The sequence below is a fragment of the Pipistrellus hanaki genome, assembly GCF_964339955.1.
Source record: "Pipistrellus hanaki genome assembly, chromosome: 8".
Lineage (NCBI taxonomy): Eukaryota > Metazoa > Chordata > Mammalia > Chiroptera > Vespertilionidae > Pipistrellus > Pipistrellus hanaki.
The window spans coordinates 46,526,491-46,553,410 of NC_140510.1; the positions used below are offsets into that span (position 1 = coordinate 46,526,491).

A 26,920-nucleotide genomic window follows, 5' to 3' on the forward strand; every position below is an offset into this window, starting at 1 on the left:
AGAGGGAAAGAGAGAGAGAAATATCAGTGTTGAGGGAGAATCATTGATTGGCTGCATCCTGCACATCCCTACTGGAGATCAAGCCCTAAACCCAGGCATGTGCCCTGACCGGGAATCAAACCTTGACCTGTTCATGAGTGGACACTCAACCACTGGGCCACACAGTCTGGGTATTATCTAAGGCCTTTGACTTGGCACAAAGGAAAGGAGCTCCCAGAGTCCCAGGCAGCTTCATGCATTCCTCAGGGTGGCAACCATCCTTTTTCACTGAAATATTCTGCTGCATAGAGTGTATTATTATATCTGTAAGAAACTCACCAGTCAGGAATATTGATTCTCAAATTGCCAAGGAATAAACTATCAAATCACCCAGAAGTTTTCTCACTAGGATCTTTCTGAGATTTCATGCCATAAAAATTCAAAAGCAGAGTTATGAAGGACTAGGGATTCATTCCTTGTTGGCAGTCACACACTCGGTCCCTTCCCATCCTGATGTCCTCCTTTTCCCAGGGAGGTGAGGAACCCTGACTGCGGCTGGGCTCCTGTGGGTAGACGTTGACTGCCTGCCATTAGAGAAGAGACTGGGGTTGGAAAAGCTTCACAAACAGCAACGTCTCCCCCAACACCCGGCTTCAGAGGCCCTTACACAGAGATAGGCTTCCGCACCCCAATCTGTCCCACCAGATGACCATCTCTTCTGGTTTCTTTTATATATATTTGTTTATTTATTTTTTTACAGAGAGGAAGGGAAAAGGATAGAGAGTTAGAAACATCGATGAGAGAGAAACATCCATCAGCTGCCTTCTGCACCCCCCCCCACCCCCCACTGGGATGTGCCCGCAACCAAGGTTCATGCCCCTAACCGGAATCGAACCCTTCAGTCCGCAGGCCAATGCTCTATCCACTGAGCCAAACCGGTTAGGGCTCTTCTGGTTTCTTCTGAGCCGTATTTTGAAGGGGCCTGTTTAGAAGAGAGGGGAGCAGCACTAAGTGCCCACCAGAGCGAAGGCTTTCCCTGTCCTCTCCCATGTCCTCTTTCCACGCCGTAATTGTCCCCTTCTCCCACTCCCCTCTCCGGTTCTTTCATCTATAGGTTAAAAAGCTGCTTTTTACCAATACTTCCCACTCGCTATTGTGCTTTTAGGTCTTTATTAGATTGCTTTATAAAATGTTGCATTTAATAAACTTAATTGAATCTCCAGGCCCTTTCTCACAGCACTATGAATATCAAAAACGGTCAAATAAGGCTTTTTTCTCCCATTGTGTAATTTTTGTAAATGGATAAACATGAATAAAATAACAGGGCACAAAGAAAAGGATTTTGTAAGGAAGTAAAAAGCCAACACCTTTTGTAAATTTCAGAACAGCTAAAACTAGCAGCTTCTTTACTTTTATAGATCTTGCATTTATTAAAAATTCAGTGTAGGGAAATTCACTTCCCATGTTCATTTATTTTGGGGGGTAAATATATGTACACACATGTTTGTGTGACCAAGTACATAAGCTTGCAGTGATAAGGTTCCATAGGAAACCACATTTTAATTGACAGTGAAGGAACAAATTCAGTTCGGAATTTGACTACACGACATGCTGCTGATTTCTAATTAGAGCGTGGAGATAGACTTCACATGGCTTGGGCAGTGGCCTGTACAACTAAGCGGACCTGGGAGAGCTGCTCAGTTCATACTTGCCAGTGATGAGTGGAAATGGCATGCCAGAGAATGTCTAACAACTGGAAAAAGCAGCCCTCTTCGTGTTTGCAGATTTCCATGGTTTAAATAAATACTCCCGCCATGGCCAAGTTCAAGTTACCAGACATCACTGAACTTGGAGCCAGAGAGAGAAGTGAGCCCTCATGCCATGAGAGCTGGCTCCAGCACACCATTGCATCCCTCTTGGTCTTCTTAGTCAAGATTCTGAATTCCTTTTAAAATAGCTAATAGCAAGGATCTCGTGAAAAGACTTTGGTCTGAATAGATTAAAAATACATCGTCGATGGTTTCCAGCTGTAATTATATGCAGAGTTAGTTCAAAGGGAGCTCGGGCCTCCCAATGACTCCATTGTTGGCTTAGGTACCTTGAGTCGCACTGGCTCATACAGATGCACTAATCGTATTGTATGAACCAAAGATTAGGATTTGAGTTTGTATTCATGGAAATACTTATGGAAATAAACAAAATTTTAATTTGTGATGGTTTTTAAGATGTTGGAACAGTTGTAGTTGTTGACTCCAGGATGTTGATAATAGTAGAGGAGATGTCTGCTTTTAAACGTAGGTTTCCCAAAGCTTCTAGGGCTCATTGAAAGTTCGGCAGAGAGAAGACTTCAGTAACTCACAGTGACCTGTGCTTTCTGAACCAACAATTAATAGTCAGCTATAAGAGGGAGAGACGGTTTGAAATGAAATTAACTGCAGCATATTGTAAAAGCAAAGATGTATGACGACTGTGTCTACCGTGGACATTAGGATTTGGACTGAGAATAGCTCAACTGGTAAACTATTAAGTAGGCTAGTGGTTCTTTAAAATTACATTTCTTGGCCTAGCCAGTTTGGCTCAGTGGCCTGCACACTGAAGGGTCCCAGGTTCTATTCTGGTCAAGGGCACATGTCTGGGTTGTGGACTCAATCTCTGGTAGGGGGTGTGCAGGAGGTAACTGGTCAGTGATTCTCTCCTCATCATTGATGCTTTTATCTCTCTCTCCCTCTCCCTTTCTCTCTGAAATCGATAAAAATATATTAGGAAAAAAATCATATTTCTTATAGTCATAGAAGGTGAGAGGAGAATTTAATATGTAAAAGAGCTGTTTTTATATTTTAAGGATCCTGGGTAAAAGTTATTTTGCAGCCGATTTCTCAGTATTAAAAAAAAAAAAAAAAAAAAAAAAATTGCCGAGACCGGTTTGGCTCAGTGGATAGAGCGTCGGCCTGTGGACTGAAAGGTCCCAGGTTCGATTCCGGTCAAGGGCATGTACCTTGGTTGTGGGCACATCCCCAGTGGGGGGTGTGCAAGAGGCAGCTGATTGATGATTCTCTCTCATCGATGTTTCTGACTCTCTATCCCTCTCTCTTCCTCTCTGTGAAAAATCAATAAAATATATATATATTTTTAAATTAAGCAGTAATTAGGTAAGTCCGACCACCTTCTACTGGTATATTCATTAAGAAATTCAGTCTGAAATATAATAGAGTCTTAATTATTCAAAAATCAATACCAAGATTTACTATTCCTTTTCTCTAAGATGAATACCTAGTACCTTTCAATTTCAAATACAGTTTTTAAAGAATAAAAAAAAGCCTTTTTCAAACATGTCAACTAACATCCACACCATTTCAGGTAGTCAAGTGTCTAATACATCATATGAAAGTATGTCTCACTTGATTTCACTTTATTTTACCATCATCTCCAAAGCCCCTTTTTCACCCATAACTCACATAACAACCCCCCAAAATGCAATGTAACAACCTTATCTCCACTGGTGTCTGGTTGGCCCCAATCTGCCCTGACCTTAGACACAAGCCATTGTTAAGGGTGTAACACATTTACATATTTTGCAATAAAACATCAGTTATTTGCATTACTGTGTCAAGTTTTATTTGATTCTTTCACCTAAAAATGACTCATTTTCCTTTCTTGTATTTTAAAAACCAACTACTCTAAGCTTGTTTGAGAATAATCAAAAATTGCCCATTTAGCTAGAAGTCATTTTCTTTTCAAAAGGCAAATGTTATTTAATCTTTCAGCTGTGCATTGTGCCATCATAAATACTTTCTTTTCAGCACAGTTGTGGGGACTGAAATGAGCCCACTAATTGCCTCCCATTTCAACTGACATGTGGTGGTTTAGTGGAAAGAGAACACAGCAGGGAGAAGGAAATAGGAGGCTGAGAAAATGAGAGCTAATTATTTTCACTGCCTCATGTCAGGCTCTGTGTCAGCCTTGTTTTTACAAACTGGAAGGTTTAGCACTAAATAAAACAAACTGGCGTCATGTTTTTATATACTGGCAGTGTCATGGAAGCAGCTGCACATCTCAAAGACAATATAATGCCTGCGTTCGCATGGACACCATCTGACAGACACTGTGAGCCACAGCTAATGAGGACATCACAGTGGTGCCAAGTGAAAGGTGCTGAATTATGTATGATTCTTCATCAGTACAGCAATAGTCCTGTACATCATTATGAGACATTGTTTTGCTGAAGAGATTAAAACATTCTCAGTTCCAGACCCTGCAACCTATGCGCGCTGAAAAGAGGTTATTAATGGAATTTTTAGGGAGAGTTTCTTGCGCGTTTCTTTTCGGTGGAAAAAAAAAAACAAATCTCGTGGGGCAAAGCCGTGGTGGGTCACGACACCGGACAGATAAAGAAGAGGAGCAAATTAACCATACTTGCATTATCTCCCTTGTAAAGGCGGCATCACAAAAATCGAGTGTAGCGGGGTGATACATAATGATAAATAACCCAGGTGCTAGCGCGGGACGCTCCCCTCTCCTGCCTTTAAAACAGCAGGTCTCGGCAGCTGAGCTAGATATTAGCAGCGCATGCAAAGACGCCTTCAGAGACCTAAGTCATCAGCATCTTACTACTTTTAATACCAGCATGACCAGCATCGCTATGATATTTTTATTTCATCTTGCGTTCCTTCTTACGTTTCGCAACAGTCAGTCGCCTGCTATGAGATTGTTTCCCTTTCTTCCCCCTTCTTGAATCTTAAGAAGTTTATTTCGGCCTCTGTGTTTTATGTATTTTAAAATGTTTCCTCGGTACAGGCTTTTGTAAGGCGGAGGGGCATCTTTGCTAGAATTCTGAGCGTTCTCTGATGGTTTTGCTTTTCCTCTGTTCGTGGTGGACAGACGGGGGGCTGAGGGGACTTAAACAGCAGTGTGTCTGCCATTAGACGGGGCGTGCCCAGCTCTTAAACTCCAATTCTAGCGCAGCTGAGGGAATTTTCTGCAAATCTACGTTTTCTGAGCCTCAGTCTGCTCGTCTATAAAATGGCATCTATGAGAGGGTAAATCTGTGAAGATTCAGGAGCATGGCTTAACTTCAAAAACCCTTGTGGAAACAGCTGGAGTTATATACAGTGCATTCTGTACCTTCCAGCTCTGTGAAGTTCCAAGCAGGCAGAATTGATCGATGGTGATAGAAATTGGAACAGTGGCACACGGTGCCTCTGGTTGCTGGGGAAGGATCGGCTGGGAAAGGACATGAGGGCACTTTCTAAGGAAGTGAAAATGACTCGCTTGTTTGTGTAGTTACATTGGTGTATACATCAGTCAACATTTATTAAACAATGCACTTAAGATATTGCACTTGATTTGTGCAAATCATACCTCAATAAAAAAAATACATTAAAAAAATGTTGTCTGCAACTTTCAAGTAAAGGTGATCTGTAGGAGCCTGGAAGCCTGATTTGGGGTTTGTTTCCTTCCTGAAAAGTCTTGGCCTTAAGATGTTTAAAGATTAATCTGTAGTGTTCATATTTGCAATTAAGTGTTGGTAGGAAAAAATTAGAGAGATTTTTATTCCCTGAGTTGCCCAGAATTTAATATTTAAAGTTTCACTTCCGTACTTTCTTCAATTCCTTTTCCCATTTGGGAAATTTATTGCTATCTTGATTTGTGTTTGTATAGGGGAGGGAAGGGGGCGGGAGCAAGAATATCTATGTTTGGCATTGCTTATACTCCAAAGAATTTTAAACAGCTTGTAGAGGACATAATAATGATTTCTCAGCAAGACATACTTTAGCATTAACTGAGTGTTGTTTAGAATTTTATCTTTACAGGGTTAATAGTTTCTGTTTTACTTGGCCAGTAATCTTAATGAGAAAAAAAACATTCATAAAGTTGGCAAAGCTGAAGCAGTTCAAAGGGAATGAATGCTTGCTTGTCCTCCATCAACCAGGCACTTGCTCTTAAAATTATCCAGGTATTTCAGCAGCTGCCAGATAAATGGTACATATCCTGGGCACCCAACAGAATTGTCACCTTTTCACCAGTTTCAAATGCAGAAATTCCCTTCTCCTCAACAAAATTCCATGTTTCTTGTATATTTGCACTGGGAGGCAGATTATCTCGCTGGTAGAAAGTTGTAGGTAACTGTTTGTTTTTTTGTTTGTTTGTTTGTTGTTATTTTTTTGCTATTCAACAAAGAGTTTCCCAGTGCCCAGCTTTGCTGCGGTCATCAGTGTCTTTTCCCTACTGAACAGTCATCAGCATCCCCTGGAAATGTGCCTCAGGGTGCAGATATGAGCAGTGGACATGTCCTCTCAGGTGGGAATCTAGTTATGAGATTAAAATCCATGGTAGCCAGGACCTGTCCCATGATCTGTTTGTGTAACTACACAGGATTGGGTTGTTGCTGGTTTGGGAAGTGGAAGTCATACTTAGCCACAAAGCCCTTTATGCCAGGGCTGGACGGAAGTGTTTGTGATTCTAGACTTGGGCCAGATCAGTCAAGGAGGAGCCTACAGACAGTGGGATGGCACATAGGCACTTTTAACAATGATCTTTTTCAACAATGGAGGGGGAAGTTGGCCATGTTGGACTTGTTAGGGACTCAGTATTTCAATCTCTGCCATGGAGCCCTATAAAGGAATTCATTAAGATAATTTGGACTATTTGTTGACTTTGGAAGATAAAAGTCCTCTGTAGTGTAATTCTTACTTTTGTTAACCCATAACACAGATTGTTCAGGATTCAGAAAAGACTGAGAGGAAACCTGCTCTCATGTAGTAGATCACCTTGGTTCAGTTCTGAACTCTACAACTTGCTGTCTTGGTCAAATACCTCATCTCTCCATATTTTAGTTTCCTCATCTGAGGTAAGGCTCTCTGGCTGTCAATCACTTTTCATAGCCATTGTACCTCTAGATGATGTTCCTATTGGTCGGGCCTCATCAGGGTTTATTGATGCAGGAAAGGGAAGAACTGGTGGTGTTACTTCATCCATCTATGTAAGAAGATACAAGTTTCCTCCTTCCTTTATTTCTTTCATAAAATCAGTCATTGTTATATTGCCACCTGGCTGCATCTTCTTCTTTTTTTCCAACCTTGGTCATTCCTTGGCATTAGAGTTATTTAGCGTCTTCTGGATCCCCAAATTCATGCCCAAATAAGATGCTCTGACCCAGCCTGCCTGCTCTGGCCAGATCCCAAGTCTAGGCACTCCTTATTACCTTCAGGCCCATTCTCTTTGATTGCTACTAGATGACGGGTCAGCCAGTCCAATAACAAAATGGAGCTTTGGGGTAAAGAAAGGGGACACCTATATTGGTAACAATAATAATTGCTCCTCTTTGAGCTCCTATTTTGGCTCTGGCACTGTGCTGGGAACTTAATTTACGTTACCTCATTTAAACCTCAGACAGCACAACCAGTCATTAGTAAGTAAGAATACTAAGGCTCCGATAGAATATATAACTTTGCTAAGGTTGGGAGAGAAAAAAGTTTGAGGGGATTCAAACTCATGTAGTTGGATGTTAGACTTGTGGTCTTTTATCTCCCCCTTCTGCTGCCCCCCTAGTAAATGGCTTAATGTATCATTCTTTCCTGTATTGTTTCCGTTTTAACAGAAATCCTCAAAATCTTCACCCAAATGGGTGAATAACAGGGTTACTTCAGACCACCATGGGTAAAATGGTTTTGGAAAGGGAGTTCTTTGAGGCCCCACAGGCTCTCTCAAAAATACAGAATTACCTGCTTTTGATTTCTGCTTGTCAGAATTGAGAGTCATTCTCAATGATTCTAGGATGTTTCCAATTCAAAAATCAATACCCACCTTTCTGTCACATCAAGGCAAAATCAATAGTTCACCCTGGTTAAACTGAATGGTTTTTAAAACTGAGCCTCATTCCCATGACCTGGTCCCTATCACTACCAAGGAACTGAAAAGATAGTGATTGTGCATGTAAAAATCGATATTGGGCTTGTAAATATGTGGAATTGTTACTTGTAGTGATATTACTGATGATTCAATTCATCTTATTTGTATGAAAACCTTTTCAGTGATCAATTGGGTAAGAACTCGTTCATGATATTCCATCTGGAGTTGGGTCCTGTGGAATCCAATAATTTTTTAAATCCTAAGAGTGTGGAGAATGCTCATTGACACTGTATGACTCACTGGGTAACAAAAATACCAGGAATGCCTTAGGTAATTTGAAATTGAGCAAAAGTTAAAGAATTTCATTACTTTGTGGATTACTTTTCTTAAGCAGACAACAGTTGAAATCATAAAGGCCCTGAAAATACCTAAGAGTAATAACAGGGCATTGACAGATTGAGTTAAACATTCAAATAAACAATGCATATCCTCTTTTCTTCTCACCCAGCTTTGTAACAAGAAGTACCTGCTTTTTAATGAATGGAGAATGCCACCCTTGTCTTCTACTTGATTATACTTTTATTGCTTCTGCGGCTATTTCCCTTTATGGTTCAGGTGAAAGGCTTTCTTTCAGATAAGAGAAAAGGGGAATTTAGAAAGTAGAAGATCTGCAAGGCTATTATGTAGATCTTTGTTTCTCCAACTTAGACTTTCAGAAACAAAGAAGCAGTTGCCCCAGCACAGGACCGATGGCCACTTGATTTTTTGGTTGTATAATCAGAATATTCTCTGGTCCTTCTCCCTCCTGCCTGTTGTCAATAGCTGGTTGCATCGTGTAGCTCCCCACACCACCCAGTGAGTCCACCCTGCCACCCTTCCCGACTGTCCTTCCCCATGGCATCTCCTCCAACTTGGGAGCCAGGCTGCCTTGTGCTGTTATCATCCTACCCCCACCACTCATGGGCTGGGAAACTCTTGGAAAAGTCCTTACTCTGTCTGAGGTCCATTTTCCTCTCTTTCCTATTATTAAGGATATCAACTAAGCAAGTTGACATCAACTGCATAAGTACCCAGCAACATGCCATGAGCATAGTAAGCATTCCACAGTTGTGAGTCCCTTCCTGTCAGCCCCTTCTCACCGTAGAGTTTCTCTGAGCATGTGCACTTTGGGGAATGAGGTCATAGAGGAGTACTTGGGTTATGAGATGGGAGAGCCAAGCAGAGGGAATCGGACATTTGTGCACAGTTCCAGGTCTTTTGACTGTGCTTAGACTAACTTAATTCCAAAACTTGACAGGTAACAGAAACAGAACTAAATAAACTCAGTTTGTTAAAGGCTTTTTATCCCAACCACTGCCTTGAGTCTGTTTCAGAGAAGACCAATCAAGATGCCGAAGAGTCATTATCCTGCCCAGTTATCTCTGGGCCCATGTTGCCGCGGTAGCAGTGCCTCCAAAACAAAAACAAAAAAATACTGAGAGATTTGTCAATTCTGAGTGACTAATTTGACTCATGTTTGCCAAGAGCTACGTTTCCACATTTTTTAATAGACCTTTTTCATCACTGTCTCTCCTTCTTGTGCCTGTGGCTGGGGAAAGAGGGCGACTCCCCTCAGGCCTGGGCTCCTCTTGGTTCTGCAATTCTTCTGCAAGTTTTCCTAAGACATCAGGCTCCCCCAGCTTCCTTGTGAAGCCAACAGGTTCTCAGCAGCCTTTCTGTCAGTGCGCTTTCATAACCACTTTGTCTGGGCTTGCTGAGGAAGCATTCCAGGGCTAGTGCTATGAGAGCATTTTCTAGTTTCAGCATGTAAGGTGCTCAGTACATTATTCTTAGTCTCTCAGAATCCTTCAAAGAATATAAGAAAGAAGGTGAATTTATAGTCCAGGGGTCAAATCTAATGCAAAGACATGAGTTTATTTTTCCTCTTAATTGTACACACAGTATTTGTCCCACAACATATTATATTGTTCATACAGCAAAGTTGAAAAAATTTTATAGTGAACCCTCATTTCCCACCTCCACACTTCAACCATTAACATTTTACTCTACTTGCTTTATCACATATCTGTCTACCTATCAGTCCTTATTTTTATGCATTCCAAAGTAATTTACAGACTTCAGTACACTTTCTCCTAAACATTTCAGTATGCTAGAGTACAATGAGAAATGTACACATTTGCGATATGCATTTGCTTACTTAATGCATGTACCTATAAAACCCAAACCCCATCAGTACAGCATTATCATTCCCAGAAAGTTCCTCATGCCCCTTCCCATTCAGTCCCATCTGCAGAAGCAACCACGCTTGTGAATTTTTTCCACAAGATTGGTTTGGTCTATTCCAGAAAGTCATATACATGGAATTCTTAGTATGTTCTTTTTGTATAAGACTTTCACTCACTGTAATGTTTGTGTGATAGATCCTTGTCATTACATGCATCCGTAATGGTTCCTTTGTATTGCTGAGTGATATTCCATCCTATGAATATACAACAGTTTATCCTTCTGTTGATGAACACTTGGCCTGCTTCCCGCTCTGTGGCTCTCATGAGAACAATGCTGTGCACGTTGGGGTAAATGCCTAGGAAAAGACTTTGTGAGTCATAGAATAGGTGTGTTTAGTTTTATTTAAAAAAATTGCCAAAACTTGTTTCCAAAATAATTATACTGTTTACACTCCTACTGGTAATCCAATAGCTCAAAATCTTGGCCACCATTAGGTATTATCAGTCTTAGCCATCTGGTAGGTGTATAGTGGTATCGAATTGTGGTTTTAATTTAGAGTCCCCCGGTGACTGGTAAAGCACTGTATCATTACATGGTTCTTTTCCTGAAAATTTTAACATGCCATCATTTTAAAAACCAAGTGTTTTCACACAAGAATCCAGATACCCAGTTTTTCATGAAACATTAAAGAACTTAGCAACACTGGACTTGTATTCCCACGTGGAGACAATCAACAGAAGCTGAGTGGTGGCTGTTGTTCCTTTAGGACAGTTGCCCTTTTGTTCCCCTTGCCCTTCCCATAGCTCCCCAATACTTAGTTAGGCCAATTGTCATACATCATCACATTTGTGGTATTGTCTTCCATCCTGTTAAAAGAAAGTGAGTTCCAAAAGATAGATATAGAGACAGTAAAGCAACAAGCAGACTGTCAATTTACAGTGGGGAGGGGAGGGAGATCTGGGGGAGATAATAGATCAACCGAAGGACTTGTATACATGCATATAAGTACAACCAATGGACATAAAACTTTGGGGAGGGAGGGTATGTATGGGAGGGAGGGAGGGGGACAAAAAAAATCAATAAAATATATTTAAAAAATAAAAATAAATAAAAAATAAAAATAAATAAAAAAAGAAAGAAAGTGAGTTCTTCCTTGAACCCATGATATTATTAATACTGGAAAAGTGAAAGGTAGATTAAGAGGGCCTTATATTTAAAAAAAAAAATGCAAAGAATACATCTCTGTGTCAATGAAAAAAATATTTCTACAATGCTTAATAAGTAAATTAAATGGGTCGATTTTGAAAGATTACAATTTGAGGCTCCATAATGAAATTTCCCGGCTTTATTCATTTTTATTATCTGCCTGGCCCCTTTAGGATTTGGAGTTTGCAACCCCTATAATAGAACACTTACATTGATAAATTATGTCTCAAGATTGCCCTCACACGGGGTTATTTAACTATGTAGAAAGATCTAATTTCATATCCTTTTATTGAAATGGGAGGGGGCGGGGGAGAGACACTCCAGTAATACTTTATTTAAAACTAGAGGCCCAGCCAAAACCGGTTTGGCTCAGTGATAGAGCGTTGGACTGAAAGGTCCCAGGTTCAATTCCGGTCAAGGGCATGTACATTGGTTGCGGGCACATCCCCGGTAGGAGGTGTGCAAGAGGCAGCTGGTCAACATTTCTCTCTCATCGACGTTTCTAGCTCTCTATCCCTCTCTCCTTCTCTCTGTAAAAAGTCAATAAAATATATTTTAAAAATAAAATAAAATAAAATAAAAGTAGAGGCCCAGTGCATGACATTCTTGCACTGGGGGAGGGAGGGTCTCTCAGCTGGGCCTGCACCCTCTTCCAGTCGAGGACTCCTGATGGGACCCCACTGCCACTGCACTTGCCAGCCATGAACCTGGCTTCTGGCTGAGCAGTTCTTCCCCTGTGGGAGCACACTGACCACCAGGGAGCAGCTCCTTCATTGAGCATCTGCCTCCTGGTGGTCAGTGCACATCATAGCCACTGATTGTTCCATAGTTCAATCGATTTACATATTAGGGTTTTATTATATAGGATAATTCATGTGTTATAAAACATTGAGACTAAAAAAAATGTTTTTCACTTTCTCAAATTCTGTAATTTTGCCTTTAATTCCAGGACTGTAAGTGGAAAATGTATATGGAGATAGATGGGGATGAAATTGCAATAACCTACATCAAAGACGTGACATTCAACACCAACCTACCTGATGCAGAGATTTTAAAGATGACAAAGGTAGGGTTCTATTTACGGCTTAAAAGCTTTTTATGAATTCACATATATCAAACAAAGACATTAAAATACCCCAGCAGTGTGCTTTTGTGCTGTTGATGCTCTCACATCAGCTGATCCTCAAGCTGGCTGCTGAAAGGCACATTTTATTTAGCAGATTGAGATCATAATAGTTTTTTGTTAAAATTCCACTTATGCTGTGTGAACTAAAAAGTATTACAGAAGGTGTCATTTAAATTTTTTTCTACATTTCTTTATGCTCATTCTGTCATTTACCAAAGGGAAGAAAATGCTAAAGATGAAAATATTTACCTCAAATTTTGGCTCATTTTAAACTTTGGAAAAGTTGTGAGGAGGAAGGTGTTCTTCGTTGTGCTCAGTTTCTTGAAGGGCAGCAATGAGCTTAGTCACGAGGCACCTGCTGAAGTCTTCACAGCTCCTTGAAGTTCACACCTATGAATCCCTGGAGAGGCCAGAGAGCATGTTCCTGCTTTAGGGTCAGTGGTAGCAGCCTGCCCATTGAAACACTTAAGAAAGACTTAAAGAAATGCTTAGCTTCTCATAAAATAAAATAAAATAAAATAAAATAAAATAAAATAAAATAAAATAAAATACTGTCAAATCTCAGAGGGAAGAAAGAGTGGGTGGATGGGAAGAGATTAACCAAAGAACTTGCATGCATATATGCATAATCCATGGACACAGACAATAGAATGGTAAAGGCCTGGGGTGGCGGAGGGGAGGCCATGCTAGAAGGGGTTAATGGGAAGAAAAAGAGACAACTGTAATACTTTCAACAATAAAGGTTTTTTTTTTTTTTTAAAAAAAAAAAAAGGCTCAATAAATGAAGAAGTTGGGGGGAAAATATTCAACTCCCAATCACACTGAAAATATATATATATATGAGGCTTAAATTGTAGAAGGTCAACAACAGTCATGGTATCCATAGCACTGTCACCCTGAACTTCACATGTGCCATTAATCCTCGTACACTCTTGCCAGTAAGTGTGTGCTTGGTGTTAGTGGAGGAAATGGGGTTGGTAGCAAAGAAAAGCCAGGGTTCACCCACGTGAGAAGTTAAAAGTCTTCAAAGCCACATCATTAGACTTGCAAATATGTTCCCTTCCCAGGCATCACATTGCTAAACTCCCATATCCTTTTAATTTAAAATTGCTACCCTCCCAAGATCATCCAGTAGACTGATTTGCTATTCATTGTTGGATTTCCCTGAGTAATAGAGTTGTTTCAATGGTGTTATTTACCTGTAAAGGTTATGATCTGGTTGCAAGTTTATTTTGTTGGGCCATAATGCTGTGACAGCTTGAAGACTGGACAGGTACTTCTTTCCTTCCTACCTGTGCACTCTGGTTGCAGCAGTTGTTCACTGCTTCAGTGTCACTTAGGATCCAAGCCATTGCCGCTAAGGGAAGGAAGGTGTTCAGGGCAGAGAGACCAGGGTGGAGGTGTTAAATCAAATACAAGTGTATCTGCTATAATGCCACATATGCATTCCTGATGAACCACATTGTCTGCAAAAATCACATGCCAGCATTAATAGGGCTTTTAGGGAAAATAGAATTGGGGCAGAACACTCAAACTATGTAGAATTTTTTAACACAATCAGAAACAATAAAAATTCTAATCAAAACAACAACAAGGAGAACAAACAAAAAACCCACTAGCCCAGTTAAATCTCAGCTGCTTTTGCTTTGCACCCAGTTCACAGACACCTGGGATGAAGGGAGGTTGAGGGGAGAAGAAGAAAGAGATTAATTTCTAATAATGACCATTTTCATCAAAATTAAAATGGGATCCAAGGCGTACACTTCTTCGTTGATCCTTTGTTTTAATACAGTGGGAGATGTCTCCACAGTCTCATTTGCATGCACAGCTTTGCCAATAGCCTAATATAGGGGAGAGCAGAGAGGTTGTTGCAGCCACTGAACCAGCCACTGCTGAAGGAAGGTACTGCCCAGTCTTATATTATTAAGGATTTCTCTTCATTGTGAGAAAGTTTTCTGCTGATGCTTCAGAATATTAGCATGAATGAATGACCTAATGATAGGATTGAGTGATATATCACAAAAGAGAAGATTGTGGGAGATCAGAACTGGATGTTTGTAAACATATGAAAGGATGTCTTATAAAAACTGAAACCCCATACACTAGCATGCTATGAGTAATCACATATGAAACAGTGCTATGAGTAATCACATATGAAACAGTGCAACTTCCATGCTAACCTCGCCTTATGCCCCCCTTTGCCAATTGTGTCTCAAGGGAAAATGCTGTAGCAGAACAGGCTGTACCATTGCCCTACTCTGGCCTAACTTTTGTTTTTCAGCCCCCCTTTGTAATGGAGAAGTGGATTGTAGGAATAACAGAAAATCAGACTGTAGAATGTACCGTCACATATGAGGTAAGCTTGGGACGGGGATGGGGTGGGGTGGAGGGGTCGAGGAGCTGTAATCTCAATAGGAATCTCAATAGGAATTTATTTGCTCCCTCTGAGTGCTTAACGTTTATTGGACGAGAAACTATTGAACTAATGTAAATATGGGAAGATCAATATAATTACTCCAACAAAGTGTTGGGGAGGAAAGAGAATAGGATACACTTTCCTAGATAGAGACTGAGGTAGTCATTTATTCATTCATTCATTCATCAGTTAATGTGTGAGCACCTCCTACATGCCACATAATGTGTTATGTACTGGGGATGCCAGTGAATAAAACAGAGTGCTTAGAGTTTAGGGGTAAGAGTAGATCCGTGATTCTTCACAAGGATAGACTCAACTTCAACTACCTTCCAGAAGTGGGGGATGAGGGGGGGGAGAGTTATTATCAGAAGCATATTCCATAGATTTTATATACAGAAAATTACAATAACTTACACTAAAAAATATACCAATGAAGTTGAAATTCATATATTTAGCAAATGCCTACTGACAAGTATTGTTCTGTGATTAGGATAGTCTATTGAGTTTTATATTCCAGTGGGGGAGGGCGGAGATGGAGGATAAATAAGAAACAAATAAATAAGTGATGTCAGGGAGTGATAAGTGCTAACCAGAACATAGTGAGACTCAGACATGAGATTGTGTGACCAGGGAAGGTTGCTTCTCTGAGGAGGAGGAAGAAGCAAGGAACACCAGAGGAAAGGCAAGTGCAAGTTCCTGAGGCACAGAGGGCGATGACAAAGCTAGAGAGGTAGGCGGGCTGGAGCATGCAGTCTCATGGCCAAAGGGAAGAGTTGGATTTACTCTCAGCACGGTGGGGAAGCCAAGTGCTTAAAATAATTTAATTATGTTTTGAAAATTAGCAACAAGTCATGGCTGATGGGACATACAAAGTAGAGAAACCCTGGGGGACTAGGGCCGAGGGGGCCAGTTATAGCCGGAAGTCTTGGCACACATGGAGATATTGGTATGCATCTTCCATCAGTATGATGTGCATTTCATGCATTCATTCAAGAGCATTCAGTAAGGATTTACTATGACCTATGCACTGGAAGAGGAGTTGACACATTTTAGCTCATCGATCTTGTGTAAATACCGAAAGACAGATAGCTAAGGAAGATAGACTGGGAGAGATGGAAGGTAGTACCAGGTTTGGAGTTGTCCGTGTCTTTGTGTGTGGAGTCCCACCAGGTCCTCTGACTATAAACACAGTGTCCACTCGTCCTCAGCTGTCCCTTCTGTTCCCTTCCCATCAGCAAGATGTAGGAAGTTAGCCTCCACGTGGTCTCCATGCCCTAACCCAGTGGTCAGCAAACTCATTAGTCAACAGAGCCAAATATCAACAGTACAACGATTGAAATTTCTTTTGAGAGCCAAATTTTTTAAACTTAAACTTCTTTTAATGCCACTTCTTCAAAATAGACTCGCCCAGGCCATGGTATTTTGTGGAGGAGCCACACTCAAGGGGCCAAAGAGCCGCATGTGGTTCGAGAGCCGCAGTTTGCCGACCACGGCACTAGCACATTAGGATGGTCTTCTGAACCATCTGGGTCTGGCTTTTCAACATTAGAATCCAAACCCTAGCCAGTTCCCTGCCCCAGGGTGGCCCAGTGCTGGAAGCCAATAGACTTACAGCAGCTATGTATCCTCACCAGCCAGGGTGCATAGAGTCCCAGGGATGAGGCGCTTGAGAAATAGCATTAATTGTCAAAGTGTCGCTTGCAGGACACAAAACCTAAGAACAAAGGTTGGTTGGTCTTGAGGAACTTGGAATCTAGACTATTCTGGAGCCTGTTGACCAGTCCCCACCCCACCAATGAGGAAAACCCTCTTTTTACTATCTAGACCAGTGTTTTCCAAACTTTTGACATATGTGTACCCCTTCTATAATTTTCATAATGCTGAGTATCCCTCGTACTCATGAGAAAGTAGAATTAGGCGCAGCTAAGCACGTGCATATCCCCACCAAACTCCGGTGCAACTCATACCCGCACCAAACTCTTCCTGTACTCCTGGGGGTATGTGTACCACACTTTGGGGAAACACTGACAGTGATACTAGCTAGACTTCTCTGCCTTCCTTAGTCAGTAAGGAGACACACTACACCAGATTCTTCTCCTTCTGTCCTCTTCCTCCTTCTTCTCAGACTCCATGCTGGAAAGCCACTGACATCTGTAACTGTCACTTCGGGGCTCTTTAAACACCTTTTTGTAACCTTATTGAATCCTGAGAGGCGCCTGAATCCTGCTTCGTGACACCTGGTGAGTAGGGAAGTTTTGGAACAAGAAAGTGCTGTGTCTTGATCTGGTGTCCTCTTCTTTTCCAAATTCTTGGTATGGACTCTATCCTCTCTCCCTTTTGTATCTGTTACCTTGCACCTTCCGTGGGGTAATTAGTCCCACCAAACTACCCACACTCACCCAGTTACCCTGCTGATCAGAGGCAGGCAGGCAAAATGGTGGTCAGATTTTTATTTATTCAGCAAAATGTCAGCTTTTAAGAACTATAAAGAGAAGAAATTGTTTTTTCATTTCTTATTTAAAAAGAAGTAAGTTGAGATTGGCCAAATATAATAAATTCTGAGAGAAGACAGCCACATTTTTAATGACTATACTCCACTAAGGAATAAAGTGCTATCATCTGGAATAAAGTGGTTAAAATGTGTCTTTTAATCAAATTATCACATTTAAGCAAACTATAAATATTTCACCTAATGCATTTATTATAGTGTTCTAAGAAGTTAAACTGAAGTGATATGATAACCTGATTTTCTTTCCTTCCTATTTTATTAACGTGTATATTTGGTTGTGGGTTTCACTATTTTTTTTTTTACAGAGTGATGTTAGGACTCCCAAAAGCACTAAGCATGTTCATCCCATTCAGTGGAATAGAACGAAGCCTCAGGATGAAGTGAAAGCCGTCCAACTTGCCATTCAGACACTATTCCCCAACTCAGAGGGCAATCCTGGAAGCAGGTCTAACTCCAGTAAGTTAGGCGTGCACTAGACCAGACTCCAAACCCTTAGGTACCAAGTCCTCAGGACAGGGACAAGTGCCACTCTGTGAATAGATATAGCTCTCTAATATAATATTTCCTTCTATTTTTAAAAATATATTTTTATTAATTTCAGAGATGAAGGGGGAGAGAGAGAGAAAGATAGAAACATCAATGATGAGAGAGAATCATTGATTGGCTGCCTCCTGCACAACCTCTACTGGGGACCAAGCCCACAACTCGGGCATATGCCCTTGACTGGAATAAAACCTGGGACCTTTCAGTCCACAGGGCGACACTCTATCCACTGAGCCAAACCAGCTAAGGCCCTTCTTCTATTTTTTGAATATTTATTTTGAATAATATTTATAGACTTACAGATATGAGCATATTATAATAAATTTCAATATTTCGATAACTATGATAAAACATGAAAATTAATGACAATGTTATATTGCTAAAAAAAAAAAGTAAGTATATATATTTCTACACACATATATTTTGTTTTCAAAATTGTAGATAAAGATATGAATCTTCTATATCCAACAAACATTCTTATGAAGCTACTGCTATCACTGGGGCAACTTCCTGAGTCCTGAATAGCATACATACATCAAAGCATAGGAATGACACGAGGAAGGAGGGAAGGAGAGCTGGAGGGAGGAAGGAGGGAGTGGGAAAACAAAGGCAGGAGAGGATAGAGGAAGAGAAAACATGATATGCATATAATGGACAGTGGTGATGGTAATTATAGATGATATAAAGAAACAATTTAGAAATAACCTGGAGGAAGGCCAGCTGACTTGATGGTAAATTAGTCATCAATCAGAGGTTCTGACTGTCACCTTGGTGGGTCCAGAAACTCAAATTCAGCCCAGAGCTATGTTCCACAGGACTGTGACAAGCTAAAAAGCAAATGGGGGGGTGGATGCATAAACCCATGCAATTCGGTTTTTATCGTGAGCAATATACCTGCAAACAAACCAGAAATGCATGTTTTCTGATCAGTGCATTCTTCCCTAGTAAGAAAATCTACCTGAAAAGCCATATCAGAAGGTGTTTTGTTGGCATGAAGACAAAGGACCCTGAGGGCTAGTGTCACAGAGTTATGAGGGCCTGGCTACTTGTCTTCTACTATAAGGACTGGCTTGTCAACCAGCCCCGATATTTTTACAGATGCACCAGCCAGAAGGCCCAGAATCCTGGACAGTAAGCCAAACTCCCCAACAAATACTTGGATAGCATGATGGACCTGCCTTCCTCTGTCAACACAGTTGATTGGGTTATTTTCTTTCACAATTGATCACAAGAAGAAATTCTGAGCATCGGGATGGGGGGGTGGCGGGGGGGGGCTTGAGTTTTTACCCATCTTGTTAGCCAGAAATGCATCTTCAAACATCTCTTAGGGCATGCTGTCTCTACACATGACTAACCCCACATTGTAGGTGTTGACCCTCACTAGCTTCTCTACAGAAGGAATTCTACGTTCTTTCATTTGCTAATTCAACAATCTTGTGTTGCATGCAAATACTATCAAGCCTTTAAGGACTTCTTACTATAACAATTTTCCCCTTCCAAACAATATTTTAAGGCACATTTTACTTCTGTAGGACTGTCATAGACATGATCCCACTTGATGCATGCAACACCTTTGATCCATACAACACCCCACCCTTGAAATCTGTAGGGGTTTTCTCTCTCCACATCTGCTGTAGTTTTCTCTTTTCTTTTCTTAATATATTTTTATTGATTTCAGAGAGAAAGGAAGAGGGATAGAGAGATAGAACCATCAATGATGAGAGAGAATCATTGATCGCTGGCTCCTGCACGCCCCCTACTGGGGATGGCGCCCACAGCCTGGGCATGTGCTCTTGGTGGGAATTGAACCTAGGACCCTTCAAAGGGAAGCTACTTGCTGGCAGAGAGAAGTGAGCATCCTCTGTTTTTGTCAGAAGCTCCACCAGGAGCTCAGGGAGGACCACCAGGGAACTCAAGAATGTGGGCAATGTAGTGCGGGCCCCTGGAGAAGACAGGAGAGATCCCAGGTGTGAGAAACTTGCTTATTTACTAAAATATAGCCTACAAAATGGTTCTTGTTAATTGACCATTTTCTTTTACCTTAACCTTTCCTATTTGCATTTCCATGCAAAAAATAAATAAATAAATAAATAAATAAATAAATAAATAAATAATTTTCTTATTCCTGAACCTCAGGAATCTCTCCTCTGGAGATACGAACTGTCTTTCTTCCAAACAATCTCTAGCTGTCTCCTGTTGGAATCCAATTTCTTTTTACCTGCAGAGTTCTTGAGGACTTAAAAGTGCTCGCTGAGAAAAAGCTTTTTGTTTTCTAAATATGCCCCTGCCATCCAAACACACTCACACAGTGTTTTCAGAAGTGAGAATAAGGCTAAGTGGGAAGAAGATGGGATTTAGATGCAGAAGGGCCACGAATTGGTAGCTGAGTGGCCTTAGGCCAGTTATTTATTTCCCAAACTTGCCCTTCCTTTATGGAATAAGATTATTAGTATTTATTTACCTGAAAAGAATAGCGAGATGATTAAATGAAATAAAAGAAATAAAGCATATGGAACAATGACAAGCATATAGCATATAAGTGTAAATATATAGTGTAAAAAAAGGCCTTTAATTTAAAAAAAAAAAACCAACATATCCTATATAATAAAAGCCTAATATGCTAAGTGACCAGTCAGCCAGTCAGCTGTTCAACCAATCAAAGCGTAATATGATAATGATGTGCTACAGCTACTCAGTGCTTGCTATGACATGCACTGACCACCAGGGAGCAGACAGTCAACTGGTTGATCAGTCACTATGACATGCACTGACCACCAGGAGGTAGATGCTCTAACTGGTAGATTAATTTGCTGTTGGGGTCTGGTGGATCCGGATTGAGGGAGAAGGGCCGGACATGCCCCGGAGTTCTCCTATGGTGCCTCCCCAGCTCCGATTGTGCACCTGTGGGGTCCTTCTGCCTGGCCTGCACCCGCTCACAATCCAGGACCCCTAGGGCGTGGGGGATGTCAGAGAGCCGGTTTTGGCCTCATCCTGCAGACTAGGCCAAATTCGTGCACCAGGCCTCTAGTTTATAATAATAAAGGAAATGTCCTTATACCCAGCCTAGAATGTCTATGAATGGTAAAGCTTAGAGAGCATCCCAGGCTTGCATCATCCAGAGACAGGCCGAGGAATTAGGCAGTGCAGCGTTGCTGTGGCTTAAGAGATGCTCACTTCCCTTTCTCCCGCAGATGCCGACTGCCAGTGGTTAGACATCCTGCGCATGCGGCAGATCGCCTCCAACACCGGTTTACAACGCTCCCAGAGCAACCCCATCCTGGGGTCGCCCTTCTTCCCCTACTTCAACGACCAGGATTCCTACGCTGCTGCCGTGAGGCGGACCCAGGTGCCCATTAAGTACCAACAGATTACCCCCATAAACCAGTCCAGGAGCTCCTCCCCGACCCAGTACGGGCTCTCAAGGAACTTCTCTTCTCTGCACCTCAACTCCAGGGACAGCGGCTTTGCCAGCCTCGCCCGCGACAGCTCTTTGGAGCGGGGCCCGTCCTCCTCGGGCAGAAGCCGGAACAAGTACGAGCAGCGCGGGAGCGCGTCGCTCAGCTCCTCCCCCAGGGGGCGCTACGGCGGGAAGGGCGCGCGCTCCGTGCCGTCCAGGGAGCGCAGCGCCGGCAAGGTCTACCGCGTCCACCGGTCCGCGCTCGGTGCGCATCAGTCCCCTGACTTCAGGCGAAGCCCCAACGACCGCCACCAGCGCCGGACCATCCCAGGCATGCCTCTGCACCCCGAGCCGGACTCGGGAGGCGCCGGCGAAGAGGAGAGCAAGGGCAGCGAGGGCGGGTGGACCAAGGTGGAGTATCGGAAGAAGCCCCACAGGCCGTCCCCTGCCAAGACCAGCAGAGAGAGAGCCCGAGGAAGCTACCGCGGGAGGAGAACCTTCTGATGAGTGGATGAGTTTTCTTCCCCAAGCAAGCTTTAAAAAAAAAAAAAATTAAATTAAATTAATGGGTTTTCATAATATGATGCCTTCAGATAGAATTGACAAGAAGACCACTTTTCCATTTGGGGGGGATTTGGGAAAAACGTTCTCATTAAAACTACTGCCAAATCAGACCCTAAACTATGGATGTTGGTAGACCAAGGGCAGTCACTAGCCTCAATCACAATGTACTTATCCCCCCCCCCCCCCAAAAAAAAAATTAACATTTTCAGAGAAGGGGATATTACTGCCATCGTATTACCCAACCCTTGCTGGCCTGGTTAGCAAGGACCTGGACTGGCATGAGGTTAACTGGGGCACTCGTCTTGGGTGCAGAATTTAAGGGAGCACCACCCCAAAGCTCAACAATCAAGAGAAATAAGGCGTTCATGCAATACTTAAATAAATGAAAATTAATGCAAAAATATGCAATAAAAAAATCAAAATCCTAAATAAAGACAGAATCAATATTAATGATTTTTCTTTTTTGTCTAAGGCTCCAATATGGCTTAACAAGGTGCTGCTACTGATCTTGTCTTTATTTAAAATTTTGATTTTTTTTCAACATGATTTTTTTGGCATTAATTTTCTTTTTCTTTTCTTTTTTCTTTCTTTTTTTTTTTTTTTTTTTTTTAATATAATGTATCTTGATTATTGAGCTGTTCGGTTTTGAGGGGGGTTTTGTTGTTGTTTAACGGCCCCTTAAATTTTGTGCCTAAGGCAAGTGCCTCACTTGCTTCATCCTAGTCTCAACACTACTGGTTAGTATTTATTTTAGTGAGATATTTGGGTTTTTATTATGGTCAGAGCTGAACTGATTTAGGCTGTCATTTTTAGGCAATAAAAGAATGTTATTGAGCTTAATGTTGATTACAATGCATATCTCATTCATTAAGACTCATCAGAAACCAAAGATCTAGGAGATTTGTGGTTCTTTTCCTAAGCAACTGGAGGCTTTTGAATATTTTTTCCCCCAACATTTTATCAAAGGAGGAGCCGAAGAGGGAAACTTGGCATGTCAGAAACCAAAAATCTGTAAGGAAACCGACACAGAGCAGGATAATAATGTCACAAGCTAAGAGCCAGAGAAACTTAAAATTACCAACATCCTTGTTCCAGCAACACTATCTTTGCAGCAAGAAAGTGCTAAGCAGCTGGGGGCAAAGAGGTAACACTGTGCCGGTATGAGAAAACTGCCTGCCATTTAGGATGGGAATTGTGGATCCAACTTGTGAAATTTTACAAACCAAAAAGGCTGGGCCTGGGGGGGAAGGGAGAGGGTGCGGGGAGGGGGTGGTTGGGGTTCACAAAAAACGTATTATGTGTCAAATAAATTAATGTCACTCAATATATTCTGAGATTCTGTTCAACATTCACTCACCCTAAATATCAAGTGTCCCTGGTCATGCACAGGATTCGCCATGCCCTGCAGAAATCCTGATGACACCCTGGTAATGTCGAGGGGTTCAGTCCTCTTTGAATAGAAATGAGTCGTTGAGTATATGCATACATTATTCCCAGAGTGGCTGCTCTGCTCTAATCCAGTGCTCGGGTTTGGTGGGGAAACTGTATTTGGGTAGTATTCAAGTCAAGGTTGTAGGAAATGACCTTTATTTACGAGGGAAAGCTGTGATCTAAACATTGCTTCAACAACTTGATTTTATAAGTCATATTGTTTGCCATCTGCATTTACAAGCAAAAGCAATGGGAAATGGTGAAGTCAAATAGCGAGGCCCTCTTTTCCATCTTGGATGTCTTCACTAAGGCTTAAAGCTCCCTTTGGATCCTTCCTCACTAAGCTTATCTCAACCACAGTTTTTAGTTACATTTCCCATTGTTCCTGTTTAAATGTAAAGAAAAGTGGACTAATGCAAAGTATGCTATCTTAACGGTATGCTACATTCAAATGCAATAAAATATTTTCTTTGACTAGAATTTTTGGTTAGCTGAGCACAGGGTCTTAACTGAGTCACTCTGAAAGGAACACAAAACACGGTTTTAACTACTAAACAAAAATGTGAATTCTGGGGAATTATTTAAAACTAGTTTAAAAGGCACTGTGAGTGATTGCTGGTTTTCCTTCTTGCCTTTCTTCGGCCATGGGTTAGAGAGTCCCACCTGGTAGTAAAATAATTTAGTTACCTCGGCCCTGTTTAGTGTAGCAGCCGGTCACAAAGAGGTTATTCCAACAGTCCACACAACTGGACACTTTGTAATATCTCATGGGAAAATACTTGTCAGCATCAATGCTCTCGGTCAAAACCAAAATAAAAACATCTAAAGTCTGCTTATTAGTTGTAAAAATAATAATAAGATTTGGATGTTCTGCCATGGCCCAAGTTGCTCAATGGTTAGGGTGTTGGCCCAGTCAAAAGCACATACCTGGGTTGCAAGTTCAACCCCAGCTCCAGTTGATGTGTCTCTCACATGGATGTTTCTCTCTCTCAATCTCTCTCTCTCTCCCTCTCCCCTTTCTCTCTCTCAAACTCAAAAAATAATAAACAAGAACTAACCCAAACAATTACATAATCCTAAATATGTAAAGAAAAACATTTTATCAAGGGTTATTTATCAAGGATTACTTCAGATATAATATAAATTGAAAATTGTTTTCAACCAAGTCATGAATTTCGTTCATAAAATAATAAAAGTAAGTTGCAATGTTTTAAATTGTGCACAGTAAAATTTAGAAGAGGAAAATCTGACCTGGGAATAATCAGATTAAAAACAATGGGCACACACAAAACCTCTTAGTGGCACAATGATAATTGGTATGAACAAAAGAAAATTTGATATATAAAAATCTTCATTGTAAAATTTAAATTGAAAAGAACTGACTTCACAGGAAGAAAATTAGTACAATAAAAATGTAATATGAAAAAGAGAAACTATTATGTTGGGTAGAGAATCAGGAAATTAAATTGACATAATGGCATTCACTCCATGAAATTCTTTCTTGACAAAAATAGTTATATAGTTCTGCTTAAATTTTTTTTCCCCATAGATTTAGAGTCAAATTTTTCCCATGTATATAGGTCAAAACAGCAAGATCAGAACATCCAGTGGTTTAAAATAATGACAGGGTCAGAACATTTTGGCCACAGCTCAGGGCATTCTGACTTAACTGCAACTGTTTCTGTTTAGAATTACCAAATATTGCATGTCTTCTAAGTGCCTTCTTTGTAACTTACTATTTCACCTCAACAAGTTGGTACAGCTATGGCATGCATCTGACACACTGGCTCTCAGAAACTACTCAGTTATAAGATGCCATGATTTATGTTGTGCCAACTTGTTCATTGAAATTTTGAATTGTAGACACTGTATTCAGGAGGCTTATAAAAAATCTCTGGCCATTGTTGGATTTGAGAAGCTACAATTAAGCCAAGATGCCTTGAGGAATTCAGAGCATAAGACCTGGAGCCTGTTCTATCTTCTATTACTGGAATTGGTTTATGAGACTGCAGACATAGAATAAGTGCCAAGTTCATGGTCAAAATTGTCAAGGTGTTAGTGTTGCAGGTACCAGTGACTTCTTACTCAATTACCCTTTCCCTTTGAGTAATCAGCTGGTCAAATACTACATGGCCAAAGCAAGAGAGTTAAAAAATGAAAGCAACTTATGACCTCATAGTTCATTCAAAACTAAAATCAGAATGTACTCTTCTTAACGGATGTTCCATTTACTCAGCTGTCACAAAGAGTTTCCTTCCCTATAATCCTAGATGAATCTCACTCAGCTCTCAGGATGCAGCTGACATCTGCTTCCCTGAAGGCCTCCCTTAGTTCCAGCCACTTTCTCCACTGTCCTCCTCTTGGGAACCTTTTGCCACACGCTCCCTTGCACCATTACTCAACTCTTGCCATCCCCCTCCTCTGCAAGTTGTGAGAACAGTGCAGTAATGTCCACAAAATTGACAATAGGAAAAGAAGGCTAAGTCCCAAGAATTCATGGATGGACTGGCCACAACTCTGCAATACCTCTCAGGCCTGAGAAACATATTTGTAAGTCAGATGGGGGAGCTATGAAGCAATCCAAAGAGAACCTGAGTCTTTTAGAGGCAATGCCAGGGTTGCAGGTGGGTTTGGGGAACAGCCAGGAGTGTCAGCCTTAGAAGCCCAGAATAGGTTATCCACAAAGGAAAAGGTTAGCTGCACTATCCACACCAGATCTTCATGGAAGGGATAGTCATGAAGGTTTAGGCACAGTCTTGTCCAGCAGAGCTCCTCCCAAACTGACTTGAGAATCTACCCAGTCGCAGAGAGGTAAACCTATTGTGGAGATTGTCACGTCATCCAGCTCCTGTTACCTTTTCTGCATCTCCATTTGCCCGTCCTCATAGCAATCAACCACCACACTACAGCCCCACTAAATTCGCTACTGTGCTTTCTCTTGTCTCCAAAACTTTTACTCCCTCCATCAAGCTTCCCCCACATCGTCTGGCTAAGTCCTCCCTCAGCTCCCTGCTAAGATATCCGGACCTCCAGGAAACCTTCCCTGTTCCCCACCCAGCTCTGGGGCGGGCCCTTCCTGATGTGTTCAAATAGAACCTTCTGTTTTAATCATATGTCTCCCCCTTTGTTATCATGGTCGCAAAATTTGCTTGTCTGTATTCCTCCCTTGACTGCCAGCTCCATGAAGGCAGGCACTATGCCTATCTTGATCACCAGTGTATCTCACAGATATATTTGGCACTCAATCTATTTGTTGAATGAATGCGTTGATTGATTAGCTCATTAACCAGCCTAACAAACCATCAAACCATCTATGTTCTTGTTTTAATCTCATGCTCATTAAGTGACCTCAACAACCATCTCTGATCAACTTTAGAGTTGTATTTCTCGTGTTCTAATAATTGCCACTTTTATACATCAGCCTTTTGTGAGCTTTGCCAATGGGAGCTGGCCATGAAGCACAGCTCTGAAACAGAGATTATGCTTTTGAACTTATTGCTGAGAGCAGATTCTGGGTATACCAAAGGCCCCCAACAGAAAGGTCTGTCTGTTTCTTCCCTAGAAGCAGCCGCTGACATCATAGTGAACTCATTTCCATTTTGAACTCTGCCTAGAGTAGTCCTATCAAAGCAGGCTTTCAATAAACACTTGTTGCAGGAATAAAAGACAATAAAA

At 41.4% G+C, this 26,920-nt stretch overlaps 1 protein-coding gene across 2 annotated transcripts in view; it reads left to right on the forward strand.

Moving 5' to 3' along the window:
- Positions 1 to 23,136, forward strand: part of MAP3K20 (mitogen-activated protein kinase kinase kinase 20) — a 136,006-nt gene extending 112,870 nt beyond the window's left edge. For both annotated transcript variants that reach the window (XM_084892868.1, XM_084892869.1), the window contains exons 17-20: positions 12,209 to 12,325; positions 14,667 to 14,741; positions 17,616 to 17,766; positions 21,045 to 23,136. In XM_084892868.1, the coding sequence (XP_084748994.1) occupies positions 12,209 to 12,325; positions 14,667 to 14,741; positions 17,616 to 17,766; positions 21,045 to 21,754 (1,053 nt within the window). In that variant the 3' untranslated portion in view covers positions 21,755 to 23,136. The remainder of the gene's footprint in view (positions 1 to 12,208; positions 12,326 to 14,666; positions 14,742 to 17,615; positions 17,767 to 21,044) is intronic.
- The last annotated feature ends 3,784 nt before the right edge of the window (positions 23,137 to 26,920 follow it).